The sequence below is a fragment of the Bos indicus genome, chromosome 16, assembly GCF_029378745.1.
Source record: "Bos indicus isolate NIAB-ARS_2022 breed Sahiwal x Tharparkar chromosome 16, NIAB-ARS_B.indTharparkar_mat_pri_1.0, whole genome shotgun sequence".
NCBI classification, from domain to species: Eukaryota; Metazoa; Chordata; class Mammalia; order Artiodactyla; family Bovidae; genus Bos; species Bos indicus.
The window spans coordinates 28,454,503-28,479,873 of record NC_091775.1 but is presented as its reverse complement, the minus strand read 5'-3'; the positions used below and the strand labels follow the sequence as shown (position 1 = coordinate 28,479,873).

General features: G+C 35.9%; 1 protein-coding gene across 2 annotated transcripts in view; it reads left to right on the top strand.

The window, feature by feature from the left end:
* WDR26 (WD repeat domain 26) overlaps nt 1-22,289 on the top strand; it is a 39,638-nt gene extending 17,349 nt beyond the window's left edge. For both annotated transcript variants that reach the window (XM_070768031.1, XM_019976331.2), the window contains exons 8-14: nt 5,183-5,323; nt 8,442-8,561; nt 10,462-10,607; nt 10,895-10,973; nt 11,245-11,374; nt 14,879-15,064; nt 17,872-22,289. In XM_070768031.1, the coding sequence (XP_070624132.1) occupies nt 5,183-5,323; nt 8,442-8,561; nt 10,462-10,607; nt 10,895-10,973; nt 11,245-11,374; nt 14,879-15,064; nt 17,872-17,897 (828 nt within the window). In that variant the 3' untranslated portion in view covers nt 17,898-22,289. The remainder of the gene's footprint in view (nt 1-5,182; nt 5,324-8,441; nt 8,562-10,461; nt 10,608-10,894; nt 10,974-11,244; nt 11,375-14,878; nt 15,065-17,871) is intronic.
* Nucleotides 22,290-25,371: the final 3,082 nt, after the last annotated feature.

The window sequence follows — 25,371 nt, the reverse complement described above, 5'->3', positions numbered from 1 at the left end:
CCATCATCAACTCCCGGAGTTTGGATTTCACCCAAACCCATGTCCATCGAGTCGGTGATGCTATCCAACCAGATCATCCTCTGTCATCCCTTTCTCCTCCTGCCCTCAATCTTTCCCAGCATCAAGGTCTTTTCAAATGAGTCAGCTCTTTGTATCAGGTGGCCAAAGTATTGGACTTTCAGCTTCAACATCAGTCCTTCCAGTGAACACCCAGGACTAATCTCATTTAGGATGGACTAGTTGGATCTCCTTGCAGTCCAAGGGACTCTCAAGGGTCTTCTCCAAAACCACAGTTCAGAAGCATCAATTCTTCAGTGCTCAGCTTTCTTTATAGTCCAACTCTCACATCCACACGTGACCACTGGAAAAACCATAGCCTTGACTAGACGGACCTTTGTTGGCAATGTGATGTCTCTGCTTTTTAATATGCTGTCTAGGTTGGTCATAACTTTCCTTACAATCACCATCTGCAGTGATTTTGGAGCCCAGAAAAATAAAGTCAGCCACTGTTTCCCCAACTATTTGCCATGAAGTGATGGGACTGGATGCCATGATCTTAGTTTTCTGAATGTTGAGCTTTAAGCCAACTTTTACACACTCCTCTTTCACTTTCATCAAGAGGCTCTTTAGTTCTTCTTCACTTTCTGCCAAAAGGGTGGTGTCATCTGCATATCTGTCTGAGGTTATTGATATTTCTCCCGGCAATCTTGATTCCAGCTTGTGCTTCCTCCAGCCCAGCGTTTCTCATGATGTACTCTGCATAGAAGTTAAATAAACAGGGTGACAATATACAGCCTTGACATACTTCTTTTCCTATTTGGAACCAGTCTGTTGTTCCATGTCCAGTTCTAACTGTTGCTTCCTGACCTGCATACAGGTTTCTCAAGGGCAGGTCGGGTGGTCTGGTATTCCCATCTCTTTCAGAATTTTCCACAGTTTATTGTGATCCACACAGTCAAAGGCTTTGGCATAGTCAATAAAGCATAAGTAGATGTTTTTCTGGAACTCTCTTGCTTTTTCGATGATCCAACAGATGTTGGCAATTTGATGTCTGGTTCCTCTGCCTTTTCTAAAACCAGCTTGAACATCTTAAAGTTCACAGTTCATGTATTGCTGAATCCTGGCTTGGAGAATTTTAAGCATTACTTTACTAGCATGTGAGATGAGTGCAATTATGTGGTAGTTTGAGCATTCTTTGGCATTAAGTTCCCTCAAAAATCAAAATTGTCTTTCTTTATAACCAGGTAACCTACAGATTTGTAGAGAGGAGTATTTCCATTTCTTTCAGCCAAGCAATTAAGGAAGTACATGACTCCAAATAGGTTAAGATGTATTTGGTTTAGGAGTCATTCACCTAAAATCAGAAAGTATAAATAATCTTATTGAGAAAGGGGGCCATGGAAGGAAATATTTTAAAAAGAGTAGAGTCCGTTTGAGAGCATACATCAATTCTTGTGTACCTGCAATATGCTATGAATGAAGAAAGATGAACAAGATCTACTCTGCCTTAAAGCAGGCATTTTTTTCCTTTTATTGTACCATGTATTCCTCTGGCAGTCTGAACCCTATGGAACCCCTCCTCAGAATAATGTTTTTAAACGCATAATCCAAAGCACTTAGGAAGCCCAAGTATATATCATAAAGGTAAACCCAATTATACTGAAATATAATTATCAAAATAGTACAAAAACAGATACAGTATAGTAATATGCCACTTTTTTATAAGCTTAGTAACAGATTCTAGTAGCAGATCCGATAACTTCAAGAATTTTGAAGTAGTGACAAGCATAAAATTTTGAGATATCCAAAGCTATAATATGTGAAAATAGTTGAAATTTCCATTATTAATAGTCACCTAATACCACCCAATGCTGCCTTGTTAATTGCCTGTATTCAGGATTGAAGGAAATATGAATATCAGTGTGTGGTTAGTGAAAATAAAGAAGTGCATTTTCAAGTATAAGAACTGCTATTTAGTAAGCGAATAGGATGAGTAAGGCAAAGCATGGGAAATGTGACTAGAAAAAGAGGTTGGGATCCATCATAACCTTATCATTGGAAGGACTGATGTTGAAGCTGAAACTCCAATATTTTGGCCACCTGATGCGAAGAGCTGACTCATTTGAAAAGACCCTAATGTTGGGAAAGATTGAAGGCAGGAGGAGAAGGGGATGACAAAGGATGAGATGGTTAGATGGCATCACCGACTCGATGGACATGAGTTTTGGTAAACTCCAGGAGTTGGTGATGGACAGGGAGACCTGGCGTGCTGCGGGTCATGGAGTCAGAAAGAGTCAGACATGACTGAGTGACTGAACTGAACTATTATAAGAAGTATTTTCATTCAGTAGTTATTTATAACATGTCCAAAAAGAAAGCAACCATATCAAAACTTCTTTATTATATATTTTCTTGTAGCAGCAGTGTATGAGTCCCTTTTGTTTAGTAAGTATTTATTGAGCACCTGCTGTGTGCTTGACCTTTTGATAGAAGTCAGACTGGGCTCCTGATATACATGTAATTATTCTTTAGTGAATGCTACAGGAACTCAAAAAAGAGATCCTACTGGAATTGGAAAGCAAGGAAAAGTATGAGAGTGAGATGAAGGAGAAGTAAATTAGGCAAAACGTTACAGCTGGCCCTCAGGTGAGAGAGAACGTGACTGGGCAGTTTGGGTGAAGACTGTAGAGTAGGAGATGAGGTTCATGAAGTAAGTAGCACCCAGATCAAGGAGGATCTTCTATACTTTGCTAAAGAGTTCAGGCTTTTATGCCAGTGTTTCCCAAAGTGTTTTTACGAGAATACTGGTTATGTAAAATGTTAACAGTGGTTCCATGTAAAGGGCTTTTGTGTCCAGATTAGCTTGGGAAATGCAGAATCAGTGCTTACATTTAAATCTGAGATACAGTGGGTTTTAGAGTTTGATATCATGATATTTTTCTATGTCAAATACTATTTGAAAAACTTGTTAAGAAAATCAGTTCTGTTTTTGAATGTGTATTTTTAGTGGATAGAAAGAATATAGAGAGAGAACCTTAATATTTGAAGGTGTTATCCAGTGGTTAGTTTCCTTTAACAGGTTTTTTTTACCTTTTTTCCCAATAAAGAACTTTACCCATTCCCCTCCTCAGAATCCAAGCAGAATTAAGTGGATTGCATGAATGTGATAATACCATTTGGAATAGGTTACTCTTTATAAAGGCATTGTACTTCTGAAGATACAATATTAGTATTCTCATTTGTTTTCAACTTTTCCTTTCACGGCTATTTTTTAATTGCATGAAACTATTAGTTTTTTAGTTAAATATTTCTGTAGTAGCTTGTCATTAGTTTAGAAGCACATCTTTGTGTAAATTTAAAACACCACTATGAATGAAAATTTGTTCCTAGAAGATACTGGGCTAGTCCAAAAGACTTGACATGCTTATTAAATTATGCAAGCTACTTTGACCTAATGATACTATGATCTAATAGCCCAGGCCTATTATCATCTTCCCAAAGAAGAATCAGAAGTAATGGCATTGTAAACTATTGAATTTTCAAAACAAATTCCCAATCTAGTTTTATCAGACTAGTTCCAGACCCATTTCTAACTGCTATAGGTCATCAGCATTGGAATTAGCCAAAACTGGTCCCCATTAAGTCTAGTCTTCCCAAATTCTGCTTCCTTCACACCATTTACGTTCATCCTTATTCCCTAAAACAGAAATTTAGAGATAGTCTTTGAACATTTTTTGTCTCATTCTGTCATGTCAGTTTTATGTTCCACAACCTATTTCAGTCCTGACCATGTTAGTTTAAGGCCCATTTCTTGTCTTAACTACGTGACTGTTGTGCTGGCTCATTAGGAGTGTCCTTATTCTGCATCTCTCTCTGTTCTGATTCTTCTTCCACCCTGTTAATCAGTTCTCTTCCTAAAGCCAAGTATGTTATATATTCCCAAGCTTAAAAATCGTTCTTCACTTACAGGATAAAAATTTAACCCTTTAGTCTAAAATAAAGATGTCAATTTTCCAGTCTTTTCATTTGCCACTCATGTTTGCAGTTTATATATTTCATCCTGTATAGCTTTAGAGTCACGCACCTCAGGTTCAAATCCCTGGTAATACTATCAATAAAGGCAAGTTGTTTCTAACCTTTCTCAGTCTTCATGTCCTTTCCTATAATATGGGGGAGGAAAATAATTCTTAACCTTTTAGATTTATGAGGTTTAAATGAGATTGATTGTGAATAGTGCTAATACTGATTAGCACTAAATAAGTGGTAGCTCTCCTGGTGGGAGTGTAAAATGGTTTAAACACTTAAGAAACAGTTTGGCAGCTCCTCACATTGTTAAGCGCAGAATTGGCATATGACCAGCAATTCTACTCCCACACATACACCCAAGAGAAATAAAGACATGGGTCTGCACAAAAACTCTTACATAGTTGTAGCAGCATTATTCATAATAGCCAAAAAGTGGAAACAATCCAGATGTTGCTTAATATGGTATAGGCATAAAATGGAATACTATTCAACAATTAAAAGGAATAAAATACTGATATATTCAACAACAGGGATGAACTGGGAAAACATTATGCTAAGTGAAAGAAGCCAGTTACAAAAAACTGGACATGTTGTATAATTTCATTTATAGGAAATGTCCATAACAGACAAATACATGGAGAAAGTAGCAGTTGCCAGTGCTGGAGAAAGGGAGAATAGGGGATAACTGCCACTTAGTATGGAGATTCTTTTTGGGGTGATGAAAATGTTCTCAGTAATGGTTGCACAATCTCTGAATATACTAAAAGCCACTGAATCAAATACTTTAAAAGGGATGAATTTTATGCTAAGATACATCTCATTAAAACTTTTTAAGAGGAGGGGGTAGCTTTTATTATACTTGTTTTAAGTTTCCTTGAAAGTCTCGTAAGTACAAAGTCTGTGTCATCTTTATTTCCATCTAGCATTCAGTGCCCTTGTGTGTAGTTGATGCTTAACGGATGTTGCAGCATGAATGAGTCTTCATGAAGCAAGTTAGAGGTTCTCTTAGGGGCAGGGAATTGGCAAAATCTGTGAAAATGTCCTCATATTAAACTATATTATCAAAGTGCATCTCTGTAGCTATTTAAGTTCTTACGCCCAAAAAACAGTGACTTTAGAAATGAGAGTTAACTAAGTTGTGTATTTTCCCTCCTAGGATACACACCTGCTAAAACTGCTTAAAACATTAGAAGGACATGCTTACGGCGTTTCTTATATTGCATGGAGTCCTGACGACAACTATCTTGTTGCTTGTGGCCCAGATGACTGCTCTGAGCTTTGGCTTTGGAATGTACAAGTGAGCAAATTTTATCCTTGGTTTAGTCTTTATAATCATACTGCACATCTTCATTATAACTTTATTCATGATCTGTAGAACCAAATCATTCAACCTAAATTCCCATGATATATTTCTTATAAAAGATAATTAATTCATCAAATGGAACCCAGGTGTCCAGATTTATAAATTTAAATATTTTGTTGAGCATAATAGCATTTTTGAAAGAATGATCAGTAGGTATTTTTAGGGATGTGGTACTTTATAGTGTGTAATATGTTCTATTTTACTGTGATACTTTGTACCTCAGTAAAGATTTCACAGTTGTTTTGAGGTTCCACAGTTCTATATAAAACTTACTTTTCAAGTGTGGAAACATGGACATGACACCACATTTTCCATTCCAGTGGCAATTGCACCATTTCCTTACCTATATTTAATGTTACAGTCTCGTTTAGTAGATTTAAATGATGTTTACAGTACTTACTATCAAGAGTTTTATTGTAGTTTCTAAATGAACTTAACACTTTATCTAGGGTTCCATTTTAGAAGAACTCAGCACTGAGTTCACCCTGTCATCTATTGGCTCTATTAAGTTCTTCCATAAGCTGACTGGTTAAATGATTTTTTTTTTTTAACTTCTTGGCAGGGGAATAGTTCAGGCTACAGTTTGGGTGTAAAAGTATAAGCTGATGGGATATGGTTTTGAGTTTGGGGACCCATGTGTAAGTTGATTTTTATCAAGAGTAAAGATAAAAGCTCCATAGAAATGACTCAATAAGACAGTATAGAAGACAGATAAATACTAAAATGTACCTGTGCCATAAATCTAATTCTACAGTAAGATTTATATTTCACCCCAGTTTTTTATTAAGAAAATTTTGAAATACTGAGAAAGGTTGAAATATGAATATAATGATGACCTGTATCCGTGCCACCGTAGATTCAGCAGATATTATTAACATTTTGTTACATTTTGTGTGTATATACCCACATGCATACAAACATACATATTTATATATCCATACCTAAAACATCTGGAAGTAAATTAAGATAATATTTTACCACTATTTAAACATGTATTTCCTTAACAGTAATATTCTCCTACATACTCAAATGCCATTATCTTACCTATAATTCTCTAATACTTGTTTCATAATTTAAAAATCCCCAGTTGTTCTCAAAATCAGACTAGTGTTGAATCAGTGTTGTATTTGTGATTGGGCTCAAGGTGGCCAAGCACAGAGTAGATCACATGGCTTCTCAAACAAGCTTAAGATGAATCTGACCTAAAAGACAATTTCTGCCCCCTCAAAGAGAGGAGGCGGAAATTGTCTTTTATATGGTCATAGTCCCACAACAGAGAGTCAGCCTGTGTAGTCTTCTTTAAATTCAATTTTGAATTTCTGGACAGTTAGACTGTTATAGCTTAACTGTTTTACTGTGTCTTATGTTACAGACTTGTTCTAAAAGGGTGGTCCTTTTAAGTCAGTTTTCAAAATTGCTCCTTTGAGATTTTATGTAGATTACTAATTACAGGTTTCCCCTGCTATCTGAAAGTAGTTATTCCTGTGAAATTTTTCATAAGCTAAAATGGCATAAAGAAGCAGTTACCTTAGGACACATCTTACTAAAGGATGCACAAAATAAATCAAGATAAAGCACAGGTGCTCACATAGCTCAACGCCATGGCAGCTTGATGCTGAGATGCTGAGTGTAGTTCCTGGGAAGGAGCCCTCTCACTCTTCAGAGTGTATGCTGCCTCTGTAACAACTCCCTGCGAAACACTGTTTTCACTTTCCACAGACATTTTTCGTAAAAGCAAAAATCCTCTTCAGATGTCTTTTGCTTGGCAAAAACAAGTGCTAATGTAGATCTTTGTAAAAGCCAAGTGGTACAAAGCAAACTTTAAAAATTCTGGGGATACCTGTAATGTCCTCATACTCAAACAGTCCTGAGCATAACAGAGGAAAAGACCATTTCTGCCTTCAGAACTTACTGTAAATAGAAAATGCTGAAGATTCAGCTGTTGCATATGTATTTGTGTTTCTAAATTTTTTTTTTACCCATTTATATTGCACAATCTCAAAAGACCGTGACTTGAGAATAGTTAACAATATGGGGGAAGGGTTTAAGATTGCTGAATTTTTTTTTCTTTTTCAGTGTAAGGAAGACATTCTGGTTTTTGTGCCCTCTTTGCTTTTATTACTTGGCCCCATTTCATGATCATGCACCCTTTTTTTTTTCTTTTCTTTTTTTTTTTTTAATTTGATTACCCATTTCTCACAGGAAAATTATGCCCATGTACTTTTTATTATCCCAAGGGCAGCTCTTATCTCTCAGATCCTGTTTCTAATCCATGAACAAAATGGAATCAAGACTAGATTAAATGGTATGTGTCTACCTTCTAAGTTGAATAACTTAGAAAAAATAACAGGAGGATATCTGACGGTTGTAACCAACTAAATAGTCTTACTTAGTTGGAAATGCTTTAAAATGACTATGCTAAACAGTACCAATGTCCTTCACTCTTTTCTGTTACTTTTAATTGAAATAAAGTTGTATATCAGAAAAATAATTTTTATTTTCCCATTCTCCCTTCTACATTTTGAGCATATTGGATATGAAATTAATGTAATTTAGACTGCCTACACTCTTGGCCTAGAGTAAAGGCATAGTTTTTCTGCCTATTAATCATGTTCTTAAGGAGTTGCTAATTGCATGAACTACAATTTTAGAATAAAATAAAGAACTGTGAACTAAGGAGAAGTGAGAACTCAGAAGCAATAGGTATGTTGTGCTGGGCTTTTCATCATTGTACTTGGGGAAAATTACTTGTTTTAATTTATGCATGTAATTGATTTAAGACAAGAGTTCTGTTTGAAGTTTATCTCATAGCTATTCTTTGAATCACCTATGCCAGGCTTTGTTTGACTCCTGAGTTTTTTTCAAGTATTTAATTTCTCTTCTGAATGCTATAGTCTTGTTCTATAAGGCCAATTTAAACAGTTTACTTTACTAATTAGGAATATTAAACTAACCAGATATCCCAGTTACTATCCTTTTTCTGTTTTTTCTTTATACGTTCCCTTTAGAGGAATATCTTGAAGATCTCATCCACAGTTTTATTTCCTTGTAGACGGGAGAGCTAAGGACAAAAATGAGCCAATCTCATGAAGACAGTTTAACAAGTGTGGCTTGGAATCCAGATGGGAAACGCTTTGTGACTGGAGGTCAGCGTGGGCAGTTCTATCAGTGTGTGAGTATTTAGTGCCCTATTTCAGATGCCTACAAATTTACTTAAAAGCAAATTCAGTTTTGTAAAAATAAAGAATTCACTTGACTTGATAACTTTTATAAAATATATGAAAACCCACTTGACTGTCTAAGATAAACACTGTCCAATAGAACTTTGTGTGGAATCTTTTTCTTTTTTAAAAACACATTTCAAGTGCTTATACAAAGTATAGGCTTTGAATTTAGTGAAACATTAAAAAAAAGATTGTCCTACTAAACATTTTGTTCATATAAATAAATAAGTTTCTTATGTATAGGGACAAAAAGTTTTAGTATTTAATTCTTTGGTGGGGAGATCTTAGGCCCTTTGGATTTTTTGTATCTCTCTCGGCCTCCCTCCCCTCACCTGCCCCCCTCCCCGAAAAATGCTGTATTTCATGAGGAGACTGACTTTTAAATATTTGAGGAATAAAAGTGATGATGAATGTTGCCAGGAAACTTTCCAGTCTTTATTTGAGGTGTCTTCTGATCATTACCTGCCCTAGTAATCTTGGAGTGTTGGGATAATAAAAGTAAGTAATAGGTAAAACATCTTATGACAAAGTAGATGATGATACAAATGCCGTGTCATTACTCTCTATTATCTAGATTTCATGTCTCATATCACTGCCTACCATGGTTCCAGTAGATCCTTCTAGATTTATTTATTTAAGACTAAAGTTAAATATCATAACCCCATCAAATCATTCAGTGTGGGTCATTTATCATAAAAACTTTTATGTCGCAATTACAAATTAGCAGTTTCATTAAGCTGACTGCAAGACTCATGGAATCTAGTGTGCTATTATCTCAGCATGGTTGTAAGTCATTTAATTTTTCCTCAGTTGTCCCAATACAGTTTATTGATACACCCCTGATTTTCTTTTATTTTAAGTGGTCAGTACCATTATAATATACTAATTTAAGCATTTTATGTCTGGACTTTCTCTCCATGGGCTAATGCTGTACTTTCATTGATTGATTGATATAATTGACATATATTGTTACATTAGTTTCAGATGTATGACAAAATATGATCCAGTATTTGTATGCATTACAGAATGAGTTCCACAATAAGTCTTGTTAACAAACATCACCATACATAGTTACAAAATTTTTTTCTTATGATGAGGATTTTTAAGATTTACTTTATTAGCAACTTTCACATATGCAATACAATATTATTAACTATAGTCACCATTTTGGCATTTAAGCCATTAGTTCTTAATTCCCTGGATTCAAGGTGGCCTTGTGTGTTTCTGCTGACTTTGCCGTCCCTTACAGTGCTTAAGCCTTCAGGGTACATGACTTGGTAGTTCCCTAACCTGTAAAAATAGGATTGGCACTCAGAGCTTTGAATGTTCAGGAAGATAATGATCCTAAGAGCTTTGCTCAGTAGAGCATGTTACAAACTTGATGACTTTTTTTAAAACATCATAACAGATTCCTAAGTTCTGTACAGCTATAATTCATGTTATCTTTTTCCATATCACAACTTCTGAATATTATAGTACAAATCCCAGTATAGTGTATTTTAAAGGGATGTTTAAATTATTTTCCAAAAGTTGTGAGCCCTTGAAACTTAAGGAGTCTTTTCTTTCTTTGTATTTATTGTATTTATTTATGCTTGATAGAAGGGAAGATAGATTTGCTAAGATTCTCCCCCTCCTCTTAGGTATTGTAATGAAATTTGACTTATATAAATTTTGATAATTGAAAACACTTAAGGAACAACTAGGTTGCGATCAGTCTCAGGAAAAGATAGATATTACAAAAAGATATATTAAGAGATTCTTTTGGGGGAAAAAAAAAGATTCTTTTGGTTCTTTGTTTGCTTTCTGAGTGCTGTTCTGTAATGAAGTTAATAGTAATTTTCTCCTCAGGATTTAGATGGTAATCTCCTTGACTCTTGGGAAGGAGTGAGAGTGCAATGTCTTTGGTGCTTGAGTGACGGGAAGACTGTTCTGGCATCAGATACACACCAGCGAATTCGGGGATATAACTTCGAGGACCTTACAGATAGAAACATGTAAATATACTTTATATCCATTAAACAACAGTTATCTGATTTGTATTAAAAGTGTAGTAGAACTTGCTTCTTCAAAAGAAGAGTTGTTATTTTTATTATGTTTTTGGTTTGATTGGTAATTTGGGTGGATAGTCTAGTGGTGCTTAGTAATTATTAACTCAGATTCTTTTTCTTGATTGAAATATAGTATGTAATAGTGATTACAGACTTAAATGTGTTGTATTTAAATAATTTGAATGTCTTGATTCTTCGTATGTTGGTTTTGACAAATTGTTTTTTGGTTACAGAGTACAAGAAGATCATCCCATTATGTCTTTTACTATTTCAAAGAATGGCCGATTAGCTTTGTTAAATGTAGCAACTCAGGTAAGTTTATTAACATAATTCTCAGGAAAATTTAGCTTAGTTAAAATTTGTGGGTTTTAGTATATATAAACAAATATTTTTATGAATTCTTAAATTTTAATTTGTGTGTTTGATCCATAAGTTTATAGAGTCAGTTGGAAATTTTTCAGGACATTGGCATTTTGCATAAACAGAAAATGGAAATGTTCATCAGGCAAATACATAGTCACAGATTACTCTTTAAAATTCTTTTATGTTAAGAATAAATACCTATATTCTCCTTTGCTTACAGGGAGTTCATTTATGGGACTTGCAAGACAGAGTTTTAGTAAGAAAGTATCAAGGTGTTACACAAGGGTTTTATACAATTCATTCATGTTTTGGAGGCCATAATGAAGACTTCATCGCAAGTGGCAGTGAAGGTAAATTGTGTCTCTGTTGATTCACAGATATATATAGATGGACTGAAAGTTCTATAATTCTCTGAATTTGTAAAGGTAGTTACGTCTCCAAACAAATTCAAGATGTTAAATCAGAAATCGTGTGAGTCATTTATCCAGTACACTGTTGATTCCCCTTTTCCTGAACTGATTTGAGTCCCTCCCTACTGCCACAGATCCACAGTGCCTGTTGTGGCTGTGTGGAAGTGTGTTTGGTGCATGTGTCAAATCAAGATTCAGTTAAATCATTACTCTTTTGTAGGTATTTTTCTTTTCGTGAGATTTAACGGTTTTCAGATGTTAATAGTATCTTAAAAATCAAGGTTAATTATGTTTTACTTGATCTTGGACAAAATTGACTGTAATTAGATCTTCAGTGGTTCTTTAATGACCGAAGAAAATAATTTAGATTTTCTTTGAGACCATGGGATTCTTATCATCTCAGAAAAGCTCAAATTATGGAATTAACTACTACCTTTTTTAATAACTTACTCTGGTCTAATAACATCAGTATATCAGGCAGGCACGTGCCTCAAGTAGTCTAATTTAAAACATTGTTTAAAATATGCGAGCACAAATAAGTGAGGCAGTATTAAAAGTTGCTGTACATTTTAAGGTAATAGAAACAAATAATGGCAGATTATTGAAAATTTTCTTTCAACACATTTTCTCGAGTACCCACTTCGCTGTTCTAGTACTGTAGCAGCAAATTACTTAAGTCATTTTTTAAAAACTGAATCTAGTTTTCCAAGATAGACCAAGGAACTGGATTATGTTGGTGAACACTTGGTGATGTTCGGTTACTGTGTGAGATGTTTCTATTTTCCCTTTCTTGAAAAAAAAAAACTGATCTCAGTAGAGAAGAGGATCACAAGGTGACACATGAGTTTTTCCTTTGTGTATAAGGTGTATTTAAGGATTGGGACAAAGAGACATTTAGAGATTTAGATTTTTCACGTGAAGCATATGACTTCATTCTTTCTTTCCCCTAAAAATGTCATTCAGATAAGATTAAGAAAAGAGAAGAGTGGCTTGCTAGGTAACAATTGGGAGTTCACTTCTTTCCCATCAAAAAATCTTTTTTATCTGTTAATGTTATTTTCTTCTAGATTTTCCATTGGTTTCTATTTGATATGATTTAAATATCTTAAGCCTTCTATATGCTTTTTAGCTCCTCCTACTCGAAGATCCTTCCCCATGCTCTATTTAATCCTTCTCCTGATGGGGTTTTTTACCCCTCTTAATTATGCCTCACAATCGTGTGTGTGTGTGTCCAACTCTTTGTGACCCCATGGACCATAGCATAGGTTGCCATTTCCTCCTCCAGAGGATCTTCCTGGCTCAGGGATAGAACCCACATCTATTATGTCTCCTGAATTGGCAGGTGGATTCTTTACCAACTGTGACAATCCCCTATACTCTTTCTAAAAATAATACATAGCCTAGAAGTACTTTTAAAAAACATGTATTGCCACTATTATCCCTAGTGATGTCGATCTTTTTTTTTTCCGGCCCAAACTAACTTTAGAACTAAGCCTGATGAATAATGTAATTAAGCCACATTATATTCCATTTAGGGCTAAAAATGAAACATAACTGTGAAGGAAAGAGATTAGGATTCTCATGACTCAGGTGGTTTAGAATGGCTCTAACAATGTTTTCAACACCAAGTGGTTATAGCAAATATGCTATCTCCCAAGATGTCCACAGTAATCCATTCGTTGTTTATTTGTAAGAAATACATTCCAAGAACCTTCCAAACCCCCCAAATCATGAATGTCAATATAAGATAGAGCAATAGGAAGCATTTCCCCCTAAAAGTTACGCCATTACTCCAGCCTTTTCATTGTGCTGATAATAAAGAGAAAAACTTATTTTTTCCTCTGCATTGGCACTGGATTCCTTAAACTGATAAAAGTAAGCAGAACTTGATCATAAGGCCTGTCATTGTGACCTTGACTGCTCAGATCTTTCTTAATTTTTGCTGCATATTCAATAAATATCCTCCTTGGATATGTGTTCACAAAAGCATTTTTCATCCAGATTTCAGTAGGCAGATTTCGGTTGGATTCTCACTTTTCAGGAAAGCCTGTAGTCTTTCTTTGTGGACTTGCTCTGTCCAAGGGGAAGCATAGCTAGTCTGGGCATTTTTTTTTTACTTTTGTTAGTTTTATTTTATTCAAGGAAAATTATTTTTAAAAATGACTGAACAACGAATACCTTCTAGGAAAGATAAATTCAGTACTTCAGTGAGTTCCTTTTAGCTTTCGCTTTCCATACACAAAAAAATGTTCAACAGTGGTTCCAACTTTTTATCTTTGTAAGTTTTGAAACCAGGGCATGTTCTTTTACCACAAGTTGATTACCTGTTCACCACTTTCTGGCAGCACATCCGCTGAAAGTTCCCACATTGATCATGTATGTAACTGAGTGACAGCTCTTCAGATGGGACACTTTTCTAACTCACCCTGGGGTTCTGCCCTCTGTTCAAGAACCATCACTTACATTTAGTTAACTCTTTATGGTAATACATGGTGTTCACTGTGTATTGGACTCTGTTCAAAACATTTCTTCATATACAGACTTACTTTATCCTCATAATATGATGAGGTAAGTATGACTCCCCGTTTAAAGAAGAAAAGTTGCAGGGGGTGGCAAATGTGCCCAGAGTTACACAGCTGGTCAGGAACACAGGGAGGATGTGGACCAAGTAGTCGGACTCTACAGCCCTTACTCTGAACCACTACTCGGTACTAGACAGTTGTTTCATTTTGTTTTTGAAGATTAGTTTATCCAAAGAAACAAAGTTGTTGGGGGTTTTGGTTTTTATGGGCACTTAATGAGAGTGTAAATAGACTACACACAGTCATATCATGATACAGCTGTAGGACAGCCGGCTAGCCTCTCAAGTAAACACGTGAGCAGGACGTCCCGGATTTCAATCCCAGGTTCACCGTTTACCAGCTGTTAACCATGAGGAGATTGCTTACACTTGCAGTTCATCAGTCACCATCCATAAAAGGGATAAGCACCACCTCCTGATGGTGGTGAAAACTAAATAATATAGTTATTTAGCACCTAAAACATTGTAAGCACTCAATATTTAGCTGTCATCTTAATTGCCATATTTGAATTTGGATACATTGCTTCTCTGTCACCCCTCATTTCCATAGAATTTATCTTCATCCTAGATTTCTTTATATTCAAAGGTCTTCACTGTGATTATACATTATGTATTACAGAATATTGCAGATTCTATGATGACTTGCAAGCTGGTTTGTCATTTTTAACAGGGGGAAAATGTGTATTTTATTAAAATTTAAATGGATTTTTCAAAAAATAATATGTTAAATTATTCACATTGTTTTTGTTGTCCTTTCAAGTCTGATACGTTAAATGTTCTGTAATGAGCAGTAAACTTAAAATCAGTCAATTTTGTTAATCTATTATACTTTCCCAACTTTTTTCTGAATTACTGTTATTCAGATCACAAGGTTTACATCTGGCACAAACGTAGTGAACTGCCAATTGCGGAGCTGACAGGGCACACACGTACAGTCAACTGCGTGAGCTGGAACCCACAGATTCCATCCATGATGGCCAGCGCCTCAGATGACGGCACTGTTAGGATATGGGGACCAGCACCTTTTATAGACCACCAGAATATTGAAGGTAACCGTCATACAGTATTGTGTTTTTTTCCAAATGAAACCTTGCCTTAATTTATCATTAAGTTGTAGCACTTTGGGGCGGTACTTTAAAGTGTAGGATATAATAGATTTTCTCCCTCATTTAAAGATTGTACACTATATCTCACTGCACAAGAGTTTAATTAATCTAATATGCAACAGTATTTTTTTGTTTGTTTTAATGATGACAGTGGTGAGAATACGCAGGAATATGCCACCTCATTTACAGGCAAGTTAGTATTGCCACTTTCAAAATCTTCGTAAAAATCTTCCTTCATTGACAAGAAGTATTTTATACTTCTGTGCTCGTGAAAACTAGCTAGTATATGAAATTTGAACAACTGAGAATGATCTTGCTTATGGTTTTATCCTTACAGATGAGTATCTGTTAATACCATGTAGCACACTAGCATGAACTGTGCATGATGGACAGAGAAAGAGAATGGAACTAGAATTCATCATGTACCTATGTGCCTAGTAACCTGCTAGGCCCTTTATAGACACTGTCTTGCAGAACATCTTTATAGCCCTGTAAGAGAAATGGAGAAGTGTGTTTGTCCTCATTTCTGGAGTGTGAAAACTGAAGCGTGGCAAGACTAGTTAACTTGTAGAGTGCTACCAGGTCTTCAAATCTTAAGTCTGAAAGGTGTTTTCCATTACTTTCAGATACCAGAAAAAAGCCCAAAGCCAGAAAGCTAACAGTTAAGGACATAGCTTAATTGAGCAAGATATGCTAGAAAGAAGAGATAATGAGAAATTTTATGTAAATGACTTACCTGTTCTTTTTTTAGAGCAGAAATATTTAGTTTGCTTAAAAGGGAATAATTTACCTAGAAACAGATAAACAGATTTTTTTGTTCACAGTGTGTCCCACCTAAGTGTTTTTAGTAAGAAAGATGACCAGCTGCTCTCAGTTATGCTCAGAGGAGGAGGGTTGTCAGGGTAGCACGAATGGCTTAAAAGCATGTTTTCTGTGCTTTTATCTGTATGGTACGAACTGTACCAGATCTCACTGGTAGGTGAGGATGTACAGCCAAAGACAAGGGTAAAAAGCATGTAGAGTACACAGCTCAAGAAGTTGGAAAACTACTCTTGAGTTATTCAGAAGCTTCTAGGGCATTTTTGTATTTGTAGATCACTACATGACATGATTTCACTAACATACCTCTGAAATTAGCTAAAAACAAAAATCTTGTATTGATTTCCTGTTGTGTGTGTGTGTTGTCCCTTTTTAGGTTTCAAGGCCTACTCATAGATACTTTAGAGATCTATAACTGAGATTATATGTGATTTTCAAATTTAATTAGTCATTTTGGAAATTATTTCTTCAAATAAACATTTGATACAAAGAACTAGGAAAAATACTAGGTATATAGTAACAGATTTACCTTGTAAGTAGATTTATTTTAGACGTAGCTTTAAGGATATGTTTGTGCCTCCACTACAGTGGAATAAGAGTTGCAGTGCTATTTGTAATTTAATTATTGTGGATACTCATGGTGGATGAGACCAACTTAGTCCAGTTGTAAGAACTGGGTCAAATTAAGCAATTTTCAGTTGTGCTTTGCAAATAGGTATAGCACTAAAAGATTTTCATTTATACCTACAATGGGAAGACAACTGCTTTGTAACCAGACACTTGGTTCCATGCTTTTTATTAAGGTATCCTCTGAGTTCTTTTTCCCCTGCTCGAAAACATGTTTTCTAATTAATATCTGTTTGGAATAGACATTTGGGAAAAATGTAGATGAAGCTAAGGAAATGGCATTCCAAAACCATATGTATCCTAAGATACTAGAAGTCATTTAACTAAAAATACTTAAGTTCCAAAAAAAAGAATCACTGACCTTTTATTATAAGTAGCAATCCATACTACATTTTTTTTTTTTTTTGAGGACTGTATAAAATGGAATAGAATCAAGTACTCATACATGCTACAACATGGATGAACTTTAAAAACAATATGCTATGAAAGAAGCCAGACAAAAAAGAGTACCTACTAGGTTCCATTTATATGAAAGTGTCCCAAATAGGCTAATCTATAGAGAAAGCAGACTAGTAATTGCTTAGGATTGTTGATCGACTTCTAATGGTGATGAAAATGTTTTAAAATTGATTGCCTTGATGGTTGTACAATCCTATGTGAATATGCTAATAAATACTGAATTGTCCAGTTTAAATGGGTGCATTGTAGAGTATGTGAATTATATCAGTAGAGCTGTTAACACATTGTCCTTCCCCCCTCCCCCCGCCACACACACACACACACACAGAGTAGGGTAATATTGCAAAGTTTCAAACTGAACCACTAAAAGAATTCAATATTGGATTGGACAAAAAAGTTTATTTGGATTTTTCTGTAAAATTGGGAAACTGAACAAACTTTTTGGCCAACCCAGTACATAGTTACAGTGCAGTTCTACCTTGGACTGCCAGATGTTCTTTCTTCTCTTCTATTGAAAACTACCATAAAAATGTTTCCACTCTGAGTAACTATTTCAAGATTTCTTTTTAAAGTATAAGATTCCAATATGATTATTCACTTGGGTTCTCCAGTATTCAAAATAATCATGGGTTTAGACTGTAATATGTAGCCTAAGATGTGATAACACAGTTTTAATGATCATGATGAAAATACCAAGAATTTGCCTTGATGTGATTGTTTTTTAATGTTAAGATATTTTGTGATGTCTTGATGCTAATGTCAAAACTTTCTAACTGATAACTTTTTTCTCCCCCTCCCCTCTTCTTCTTTTCCCCCAATACACATTTCATCTTGTCTTCATTCAGAGGAATGCAGTAGCATGGATAGTTGATGGCGAATTTGGAGCAGACGACTTCTGTTTAACTTAAAATTAGTCGTATTTTAATGGCTTGGGATTTGGTGCAAACAAACATGATTGATAGCTGGACTGACATGCTCGTCATGAAAAAAGAACCATTTCTGAAGCCCGATTGGGGCCAAACATTTACACCTTGCTTCATAGTAACCAGTTGAGATGAAGCACGTCGTTAGAACGTTGTTGGACACCATGTTGAATTATCCCCCCATCGGTTGTGAAGAACTGTGCTACATTCAGGCTTACCCATTGAACTCAGTATATATATTTTTTTCCCTCCTGCCTTTTGTCTGGCAGGATACCATTCTTGTTGCTCTTCTGTGTAATGAAGTTTAAATGCTTGTTTGGAAAACTTTATTTAACAGTTTAGAAGGCTTGATAGAAAGAGTGCATTAGTCTGAAGAGTATACATTGGATAGGAAAGAATTTCCTTCTTTTGTTTCTCCAAATCTTTCCGCCTTATTTAGCTTGAGATCTTTGCAGCTTGGTTCATGGATTCTAGCCTTGCCCGTTGCGCAGTATATACTGATCCAGATGATAAACCAGTGAACTATGTCAAAAGCACTCTCAATATTACATTTGACAAAAAGTTTTGTACTTTTCACATAGCTTGTTGCCCCGTAAAAGGGTTAACAGCACAATTTTTTAAAAATAAATTAAGAAGTATTTATAGGATTAAAGTGACTTCATTTGTATACATTTGGAATCTAAACCAGCTAAAAAAGAGTTTCCTTTATGACTTAGATATGCAGTATAACTGATGCTCTTCTGGAATACCACATGAGACATGGTCAGAAACAGTACTTGGAAGGACATTATACAGAAAATTCAGAGTAGTGCTTTGAAGATTTTCCCCCTTTTGTTTTATTCCCGAAGGAACATCAGTACCTGATCTTGAAGAAATTTAAGATTCAAAAAGAGAATTTTTAATTTGTACCAATATGAGAGATCAGTAGTCCGTATAAGTTTTCAACAAAGCTTGTTCCAAGTTGTTCTCAATTTGGGGAATCATTTTGGTGTCATCTAGCAAGAGAGTAGAAATCAGCAGATATAACCACTTTGGAAGTTTATAGTATAACTGAGCTTGTTAGAAGAATTCAGCAGGTTACAAACATACTTAAACTGGGTTTAAAACCTCATAATCATTTCTCTAATTGCCCTTAATATTTTGACATAGGGATACATAAATTTAAAGACTATTTCTCCTCAGTTTTTCGGATATTGCCATACTGAACCTCATTCTAAACTGGTGCTGTGGGTAGTGTCCCTCTCCCCTCCCTGTTTAGTTTAAGGAAAGGTTTCCTTCATGGAAAAGCACTTTTGAGAATTTCACATTTAAAATACGCCAAAAGCCTGATGTTCACATTGTGCTTTTAAAATCCTGTAACAGCTGAGTACAACATACTTAGTCTCCTTTGAAATTCCCTCCCCTTTTCAGTAGAGGATGAATGTGGTGACCATAGCTGTTACATTGAGAAGAGTGGGAATATCTCCAAAATAAGATTCTGGTGAAGAAAAAGTCTTAACGCTGTTTGCTTTTGACCCAGCCAAATCTATATTATTTACCATGAGCAGACTTCTTCAGGATCCACAAAGAAGAGAAGAAAGGCTTGGATGTCAGGAGTTCTTCCTTGGTGGGTGGGATGGGGGTGGGGGGCCTTTAACAGGAGGGTAGCAGGGAGAAATGGTCAAGTCAGGGAAGGGGAGAAGAAAGAAAAACACAAATTGGCCTTAAAATAGCTCGGATTCTCCCAGAAGCTCATAGTAAGAGGAGATGACAGATCGTGGTCAGCAGATTATTTTATCAAATTGGTAATGTAAAAGATTTCTTTAAGCTCCATTTTGCAGAGACCACCACTTAGAGAATCAAGAATTCCTGTTTTGATATTTCTAAGTTAAAATAACTATATGTTACAGTTTATCTGGTACTTCATTTTTCCTAACTAAAATTACTTTTTACTTTAAGCTTGAATAAAATCTTCATTGGTAACTGTATATAATTAAGTGGCAACTTCTGTTTACCTCAGTACAGTTAAATCCATTCATATTTTAAGTGATTCGTGTATACCCTGAAGCCATTAATTACCCCAATCTCTATGGTAACATCACTAACAAAATGTGGGCATAGAAACTCCACAGCTGTTTACAAATTGCATTACAGTGTGCCATGGTACCTTTGTAACATTCACTGGGATTTGTGCCCGTTCAGGGGCAATTTGGCACTCAGAGTCTACTGTCCTTCACCCAACCACCCCTAGATCTGAGTTTTCAGAGTGCTTCTGAAGTACAGTTTAAGAACACTTTAAAAAAGTGGAGGCAAAGTGAGGCACATTTTACAAGAACATAACTCCAATAAAACGGAGTAACAACTATGCAAAGGTTTCTGTAGCAGCTAGGTGAGTTTGTGTTCCAAGTCTGTCTTAATTGGCAGCTTCCTACATATACTGGTACTTGGTGGTGCCAACTTGCTGTAAACGTCTATTTCATGCATGTGCCGTGCAGTGACTGCTAGAAAGGTGAAATAAATGAAGAAACCTAAGACTTTGTGGTACAAAGAACCTGATGACAGGATGGTCCAACTCATAGCTGTCAAGTGAAACCTCTGACTGTGCTGTAGTCTCTCTAGGCTTGAGGTGAGAGTATTTTCAAGCCAGCTGCAAGATACTAACAAATGTATAAACTGAAAAGTACCAATACTTTTTGCACATAGATCAAAATAGAGTGGAGAATTTTGGCTCCAAAAATCAGGTTAGTAGGCTCATTTCCATGTGCTTGAAAATGTTTTTGTTGTTAACCGTTAATCAAGGGCTAGAGCATGTATGAAATTAAATGTCTTTTTCCTCCAAATAACTGGTTATTAATAGTACAGTGTTGGATTTGGGGTTCCTAAAATGGGTGTGTGGGTGGTGAATTAAGAGTAGGGAATTAGCTGGGAGGGAAGACGCCCTCAGTTTTTATTTCTGTATTTTATTAGTGTTCATGCTAGCTACACTTCTGTTACTGGCCAGGTAAATGTTCTATTTAACCAGGTAAGTAGTTTAAACAGAGGAAATTGTGTTTGCAAATGCCCCTACTAATTGGCCCATTTTAGTGGGTGGGAGAACAAAAAGGGATTACCTAACTTTTAACTAAAATAACTTGTCAATATGTTATGAATCTGAAATCACCCTAGCAGTAATTTGGTGATTTTTATTATTAGGAGTGTTGTCCCTGTAGAGTGGCGTTCCATGACATTAATAGAAAACCCTTTTTCCCCACCCCTCCCCATCTTGAAATTCTCTTTTTTAGGTTCCTGCACACAAGAACTGACCCTAACACCTCTGCTCACACTGGTAAATATATCTTAACATCTCTTGAAAGGGAAATATCCATATCAGTTTCTTTCACAGCAGAAGAATGACTACTTTTGAATGGGGAGGAAAGAAGACATTTTTCTTAATATCCTTTTTGTCCCATATCTAAAATGTTTATCTTGATTTTGTTTTACTTTCTCATTTAAATTTTAGCAACGTTTTTGGGGTTGTTCCCGAAAACATTACTTCCATTTCAAAAACCATACCTGATTTAATATAAACTGCTAATTTTAAGAGAAGAGGTGAATTTGCATTTACACTTAGACACTTTCTAAAAACAGGGTGAACTTAATTGAAAATTTTCAGTGTTGTTAAGCTATTGTTATAGTAGCTGCCCTATAGTTGCAAAAACAAAACCCATCACATCCTTTATCTGCTTAATCCAGATAGCCTGGATTTAATGAAACTAATAATATAAAAATGTGTGTGTGTGTGTTGTATCTGTATGAAAGAGAGAGAGTACTTAATAAGTCCTAGAAGCAGCTGTTCTGGGTTCTTAGCAATTTTACTGAAAGTCTCGTGCACATGTGAAGTGCCCTCTCTGAATTAAGGTTTGGTTAATATTGGTATATTTTTATAAGACTGAAATTGTGTCCCCATCTTTAACTTAAAACCTTTTCATCATCAGGGTCAATGTGCTAAAACTGAATCGGAACATTTTTAGGCACAGGTGGAAAAAATTTTATTGGCTCCTTGAAAATGTGTGTGTGTGGCGAGGGGAATAGATCCACAAAAGCATGTGTGTATTTATAAACCAAGCTGTAGAGATCAAGAAGAGAACTTAAGTGTTGATCTCAAGATTTCCTAAATTGTCAAGATTTACATGGCATTGTGGTGGAACTAGTTAACACTTAGAGCTTTTGGTATGTAATAATTATTTGCTATGGACTGATTAAATGTTTCAAAGGATTGTGTTCTTAAATTTGGGGGGGTTGTTTTTTAACTGCCTCTCAGATTATATTTAGTAGTTTAAATTTTTTTGCTTTATTATTTCATTAAAGCGTAAAAAACTTCAGGTCTCTGGTATATTTATTTTCACTTGTTCTACTAATTATTTACAAAACACCCTTTGTTAACTTTTATTTTATAAATGTGTAGTATATTAAATGTCTTTAAATTTTTGTTCAACTGAAATATGTTAACTTTGATTTGCTTTCCTGGGTTTTTTTTTTAAAAATACACCTTTTCCATGTCAGTGCATAGCACTTAACCAATTGTTTGTACTCCCTTTTAATTCAATAAACAGAATGAATAATTAAGTAATTGTAGCTGTGTTAAATCAAATAGCCACTAATCTGAGTGTTTAAATAGTACTTTTTACCTAGAACAATCAGTTTGCTGAATTTGATATCCATAGATTCACCTGGAGTTTTTTAAGTGTCTAACAAAGCCCTCTTAGCCAGTTATCTTTTTAAAGAGCTATTGTATGTAACTATGGATTAATTTAGAAAATCTACAGGAACATTTGCATTTTAAAGGAATCATATGCCATATGTTCAAAAATGTTGTTCAGTCCCCCAGTCGTGTCCGACTCTCTGCACCCCATGGACTCCAGTGCGCCAGGCCTCCCTGTCACTCATCATCTCCTGAAGTTTGTCCAAGCTCATGTCCATTGCATCAGTGATACCAACCAGCTAACTCATCCTCTGATGCCCTCTTCTCCTTCTGCTCTCAATCTTTCCCAGCATCAGGGACTTTTCCAATAATTCGGCTGTTCACAGCAGATAACCAAAATATTGGAGCTTCCGCTTGCATCAGTCCTTCCAGTGAGTATTCAGGGTTGATTTTCCTTAAGATTGAATGGTTTGATCTCCTTGCTGTCCAAGGGACATTGAGGATTCTTCTCTAGCACCACACTTAAAAGGTATCAATTCTTTGGCAGTCTGCCTTGACCTGGGTTCGATCCCTGGGTTGGGAAGATCCCCTGGAAAAGGGAAAGGCTGCCCACTCCAGTATTCTGGCCTGGAGAATTCCATGGACTGTATATAATCCATGGGGTCACAGAGTTGGACACGACTGAGCGACTTTGACTTCATTTCACTTCTTTACAGTCCAGCTCTTGCAGTGAGGGTAACAAATAGATTCAAGAGATTAGATCAAGTTTACCTGAAGAACTACGGGCGGAGGTCCATAATATTATACAGGAGGCAGCGAATAAAACCATCCCAAAGGAAAAAGCAAGAAGGCAAAGTGGTTATCTGAGGAGGCTTTACAAAGAGCTGAACAAAGAAGAGACGCAAAAACAAGGGAAAAAGGGAAAGGTATATCCAACTAAACACAGATTTCCAAAGAACAGCACAGAGACAGGAAGGCCTTCTTCAATGAACAGTGTCTAAAACTAGAAGAAAACAACAGAAAGGGGTAGAGATCTCTTCAGGAAAATTGGGAGATACCAAAGGAACATTTCACTCAAAGAGGGGCACAATAAAGGACAGAAATGGTGGAGACCTAGTGGATGCTGAAGAGCTGGAAAGAACACACAGAAGAACTGTACCAAAAAGATCTTAATGAACTGGATTGCTACGATGGTGTGGTCAGTCACACAGTCAGACATTTTGTGCAGCGAAGTCAAGTGGGCCTTAGGAAGCACTGCTGTTAATAAAGCTAGTGGATGCGATGGAGTCCCTAAAGGATGATGCCATCAAGGTGTTGCATTCAATATGTCCACAAATCTGGAAGACCCAGCAGTAGCCACAGGACTGGAAGAGTTTCAAAAATACTACTACATCTGAAATTATGCAGTTAGGCAGTGGAAATGCTGACAAGGGGTGAAAATACATTTCCAATTTGAAATTAAAATTTATTTCGTAACAGATATATAGTTCTTTAAAGATCTCCTTGGAGAACACGTTCAATATATACAAACCTATGCAGTACACTTGTATTTATGAAAATGAAAACAAAGTGCCCATCAGTGAATTACTACAGAAGTAGGCTTTATGATTTTTACTGCTAAGAACGACGTTCTGCACAGTAGAAGGAAGTTCAAATGTGGAAAATCTGTATTTAGCAGGCAGTGAGTGGAGAGTCAGCTTAGGATAGCAGACCCACTGGTGAGGCAGAGAGAGTAGTGCTTCCACACGCTGCTCCCCTCTTCAAAGGTATGGTTGCCACTTGCTCTGATCAACAGGCAAGAGGAACTTTTTCTACTTGAGTCTTTAAATATACAGCTACACTTGGTGGATTTAGCTTAGTCAGATTATTCCTCTTTATTTTTTATTTATATATATTTTTATCTCTCTTTAAAGCTTCATGCCAGATCCCAGCAGGTATAGAAAACTTCCCAACCTTAATAAATCTGACAGTAGAGTTGTATTTTAAAAACACAATTCTCTTCCACTTAAGCAAGAGAAAAGTTGGTCTTTAGTTACATCATTTCATGACTTGACATTTTTTCCAGAAAGACTTAAACCTGTAAACATTCAACAAAATCACCCCGTCATCCTGTCAACTCAGGCTCATGCTGAGTCATATTTGGCTCTTTTGCAACTCCATGGACTGCAAGCCCACCAGGTTCCTCTGTCCATGGGATTTCCTGAGCAAGAATACTCGAGTAGTCAATCAGTACTTCCAACAATTCTAGGTGACTACCACTGGTTTTACGGCAGTGGGCTCTTCTCCCTCAAACTTGATGAGTGTGCTTACCATGAGCATTTCCTTTTCTGATGTGAAGATTAGTGGCTTCTTTGGTCACTGTATTAAATGGATGTAATGAGTCCAAGCCTTTTTTCTTTTATAGCCTCAGGGAAAACATCTTATTTAAGATATAATTAGCCATGGTGATAGACTATCTACAATTCAAATATATTAATGTTCTTCATGTAAGTCCTGTGCGGCTTCCTTTTTAATATAATACTAAAATGCAGCTACATATTGAATTGAGAATTGTGTACCAAATAGTTTCCAAATACTAACCTTCCCTCATCCCCCAAATGGAAAAATACCAGTCTGCAGCCTGTGAATTCAGAAAAGGGGTCTTGATTTTATTATCAATGAAAAATTTGTTCTAAAAGTTCTTTCACGCTATGTTTAAACATGAAGACCTTTTCAGTAAGATTTTGTTTCCTTGTCCAGAAAGAACTGATTGATAAATCAAC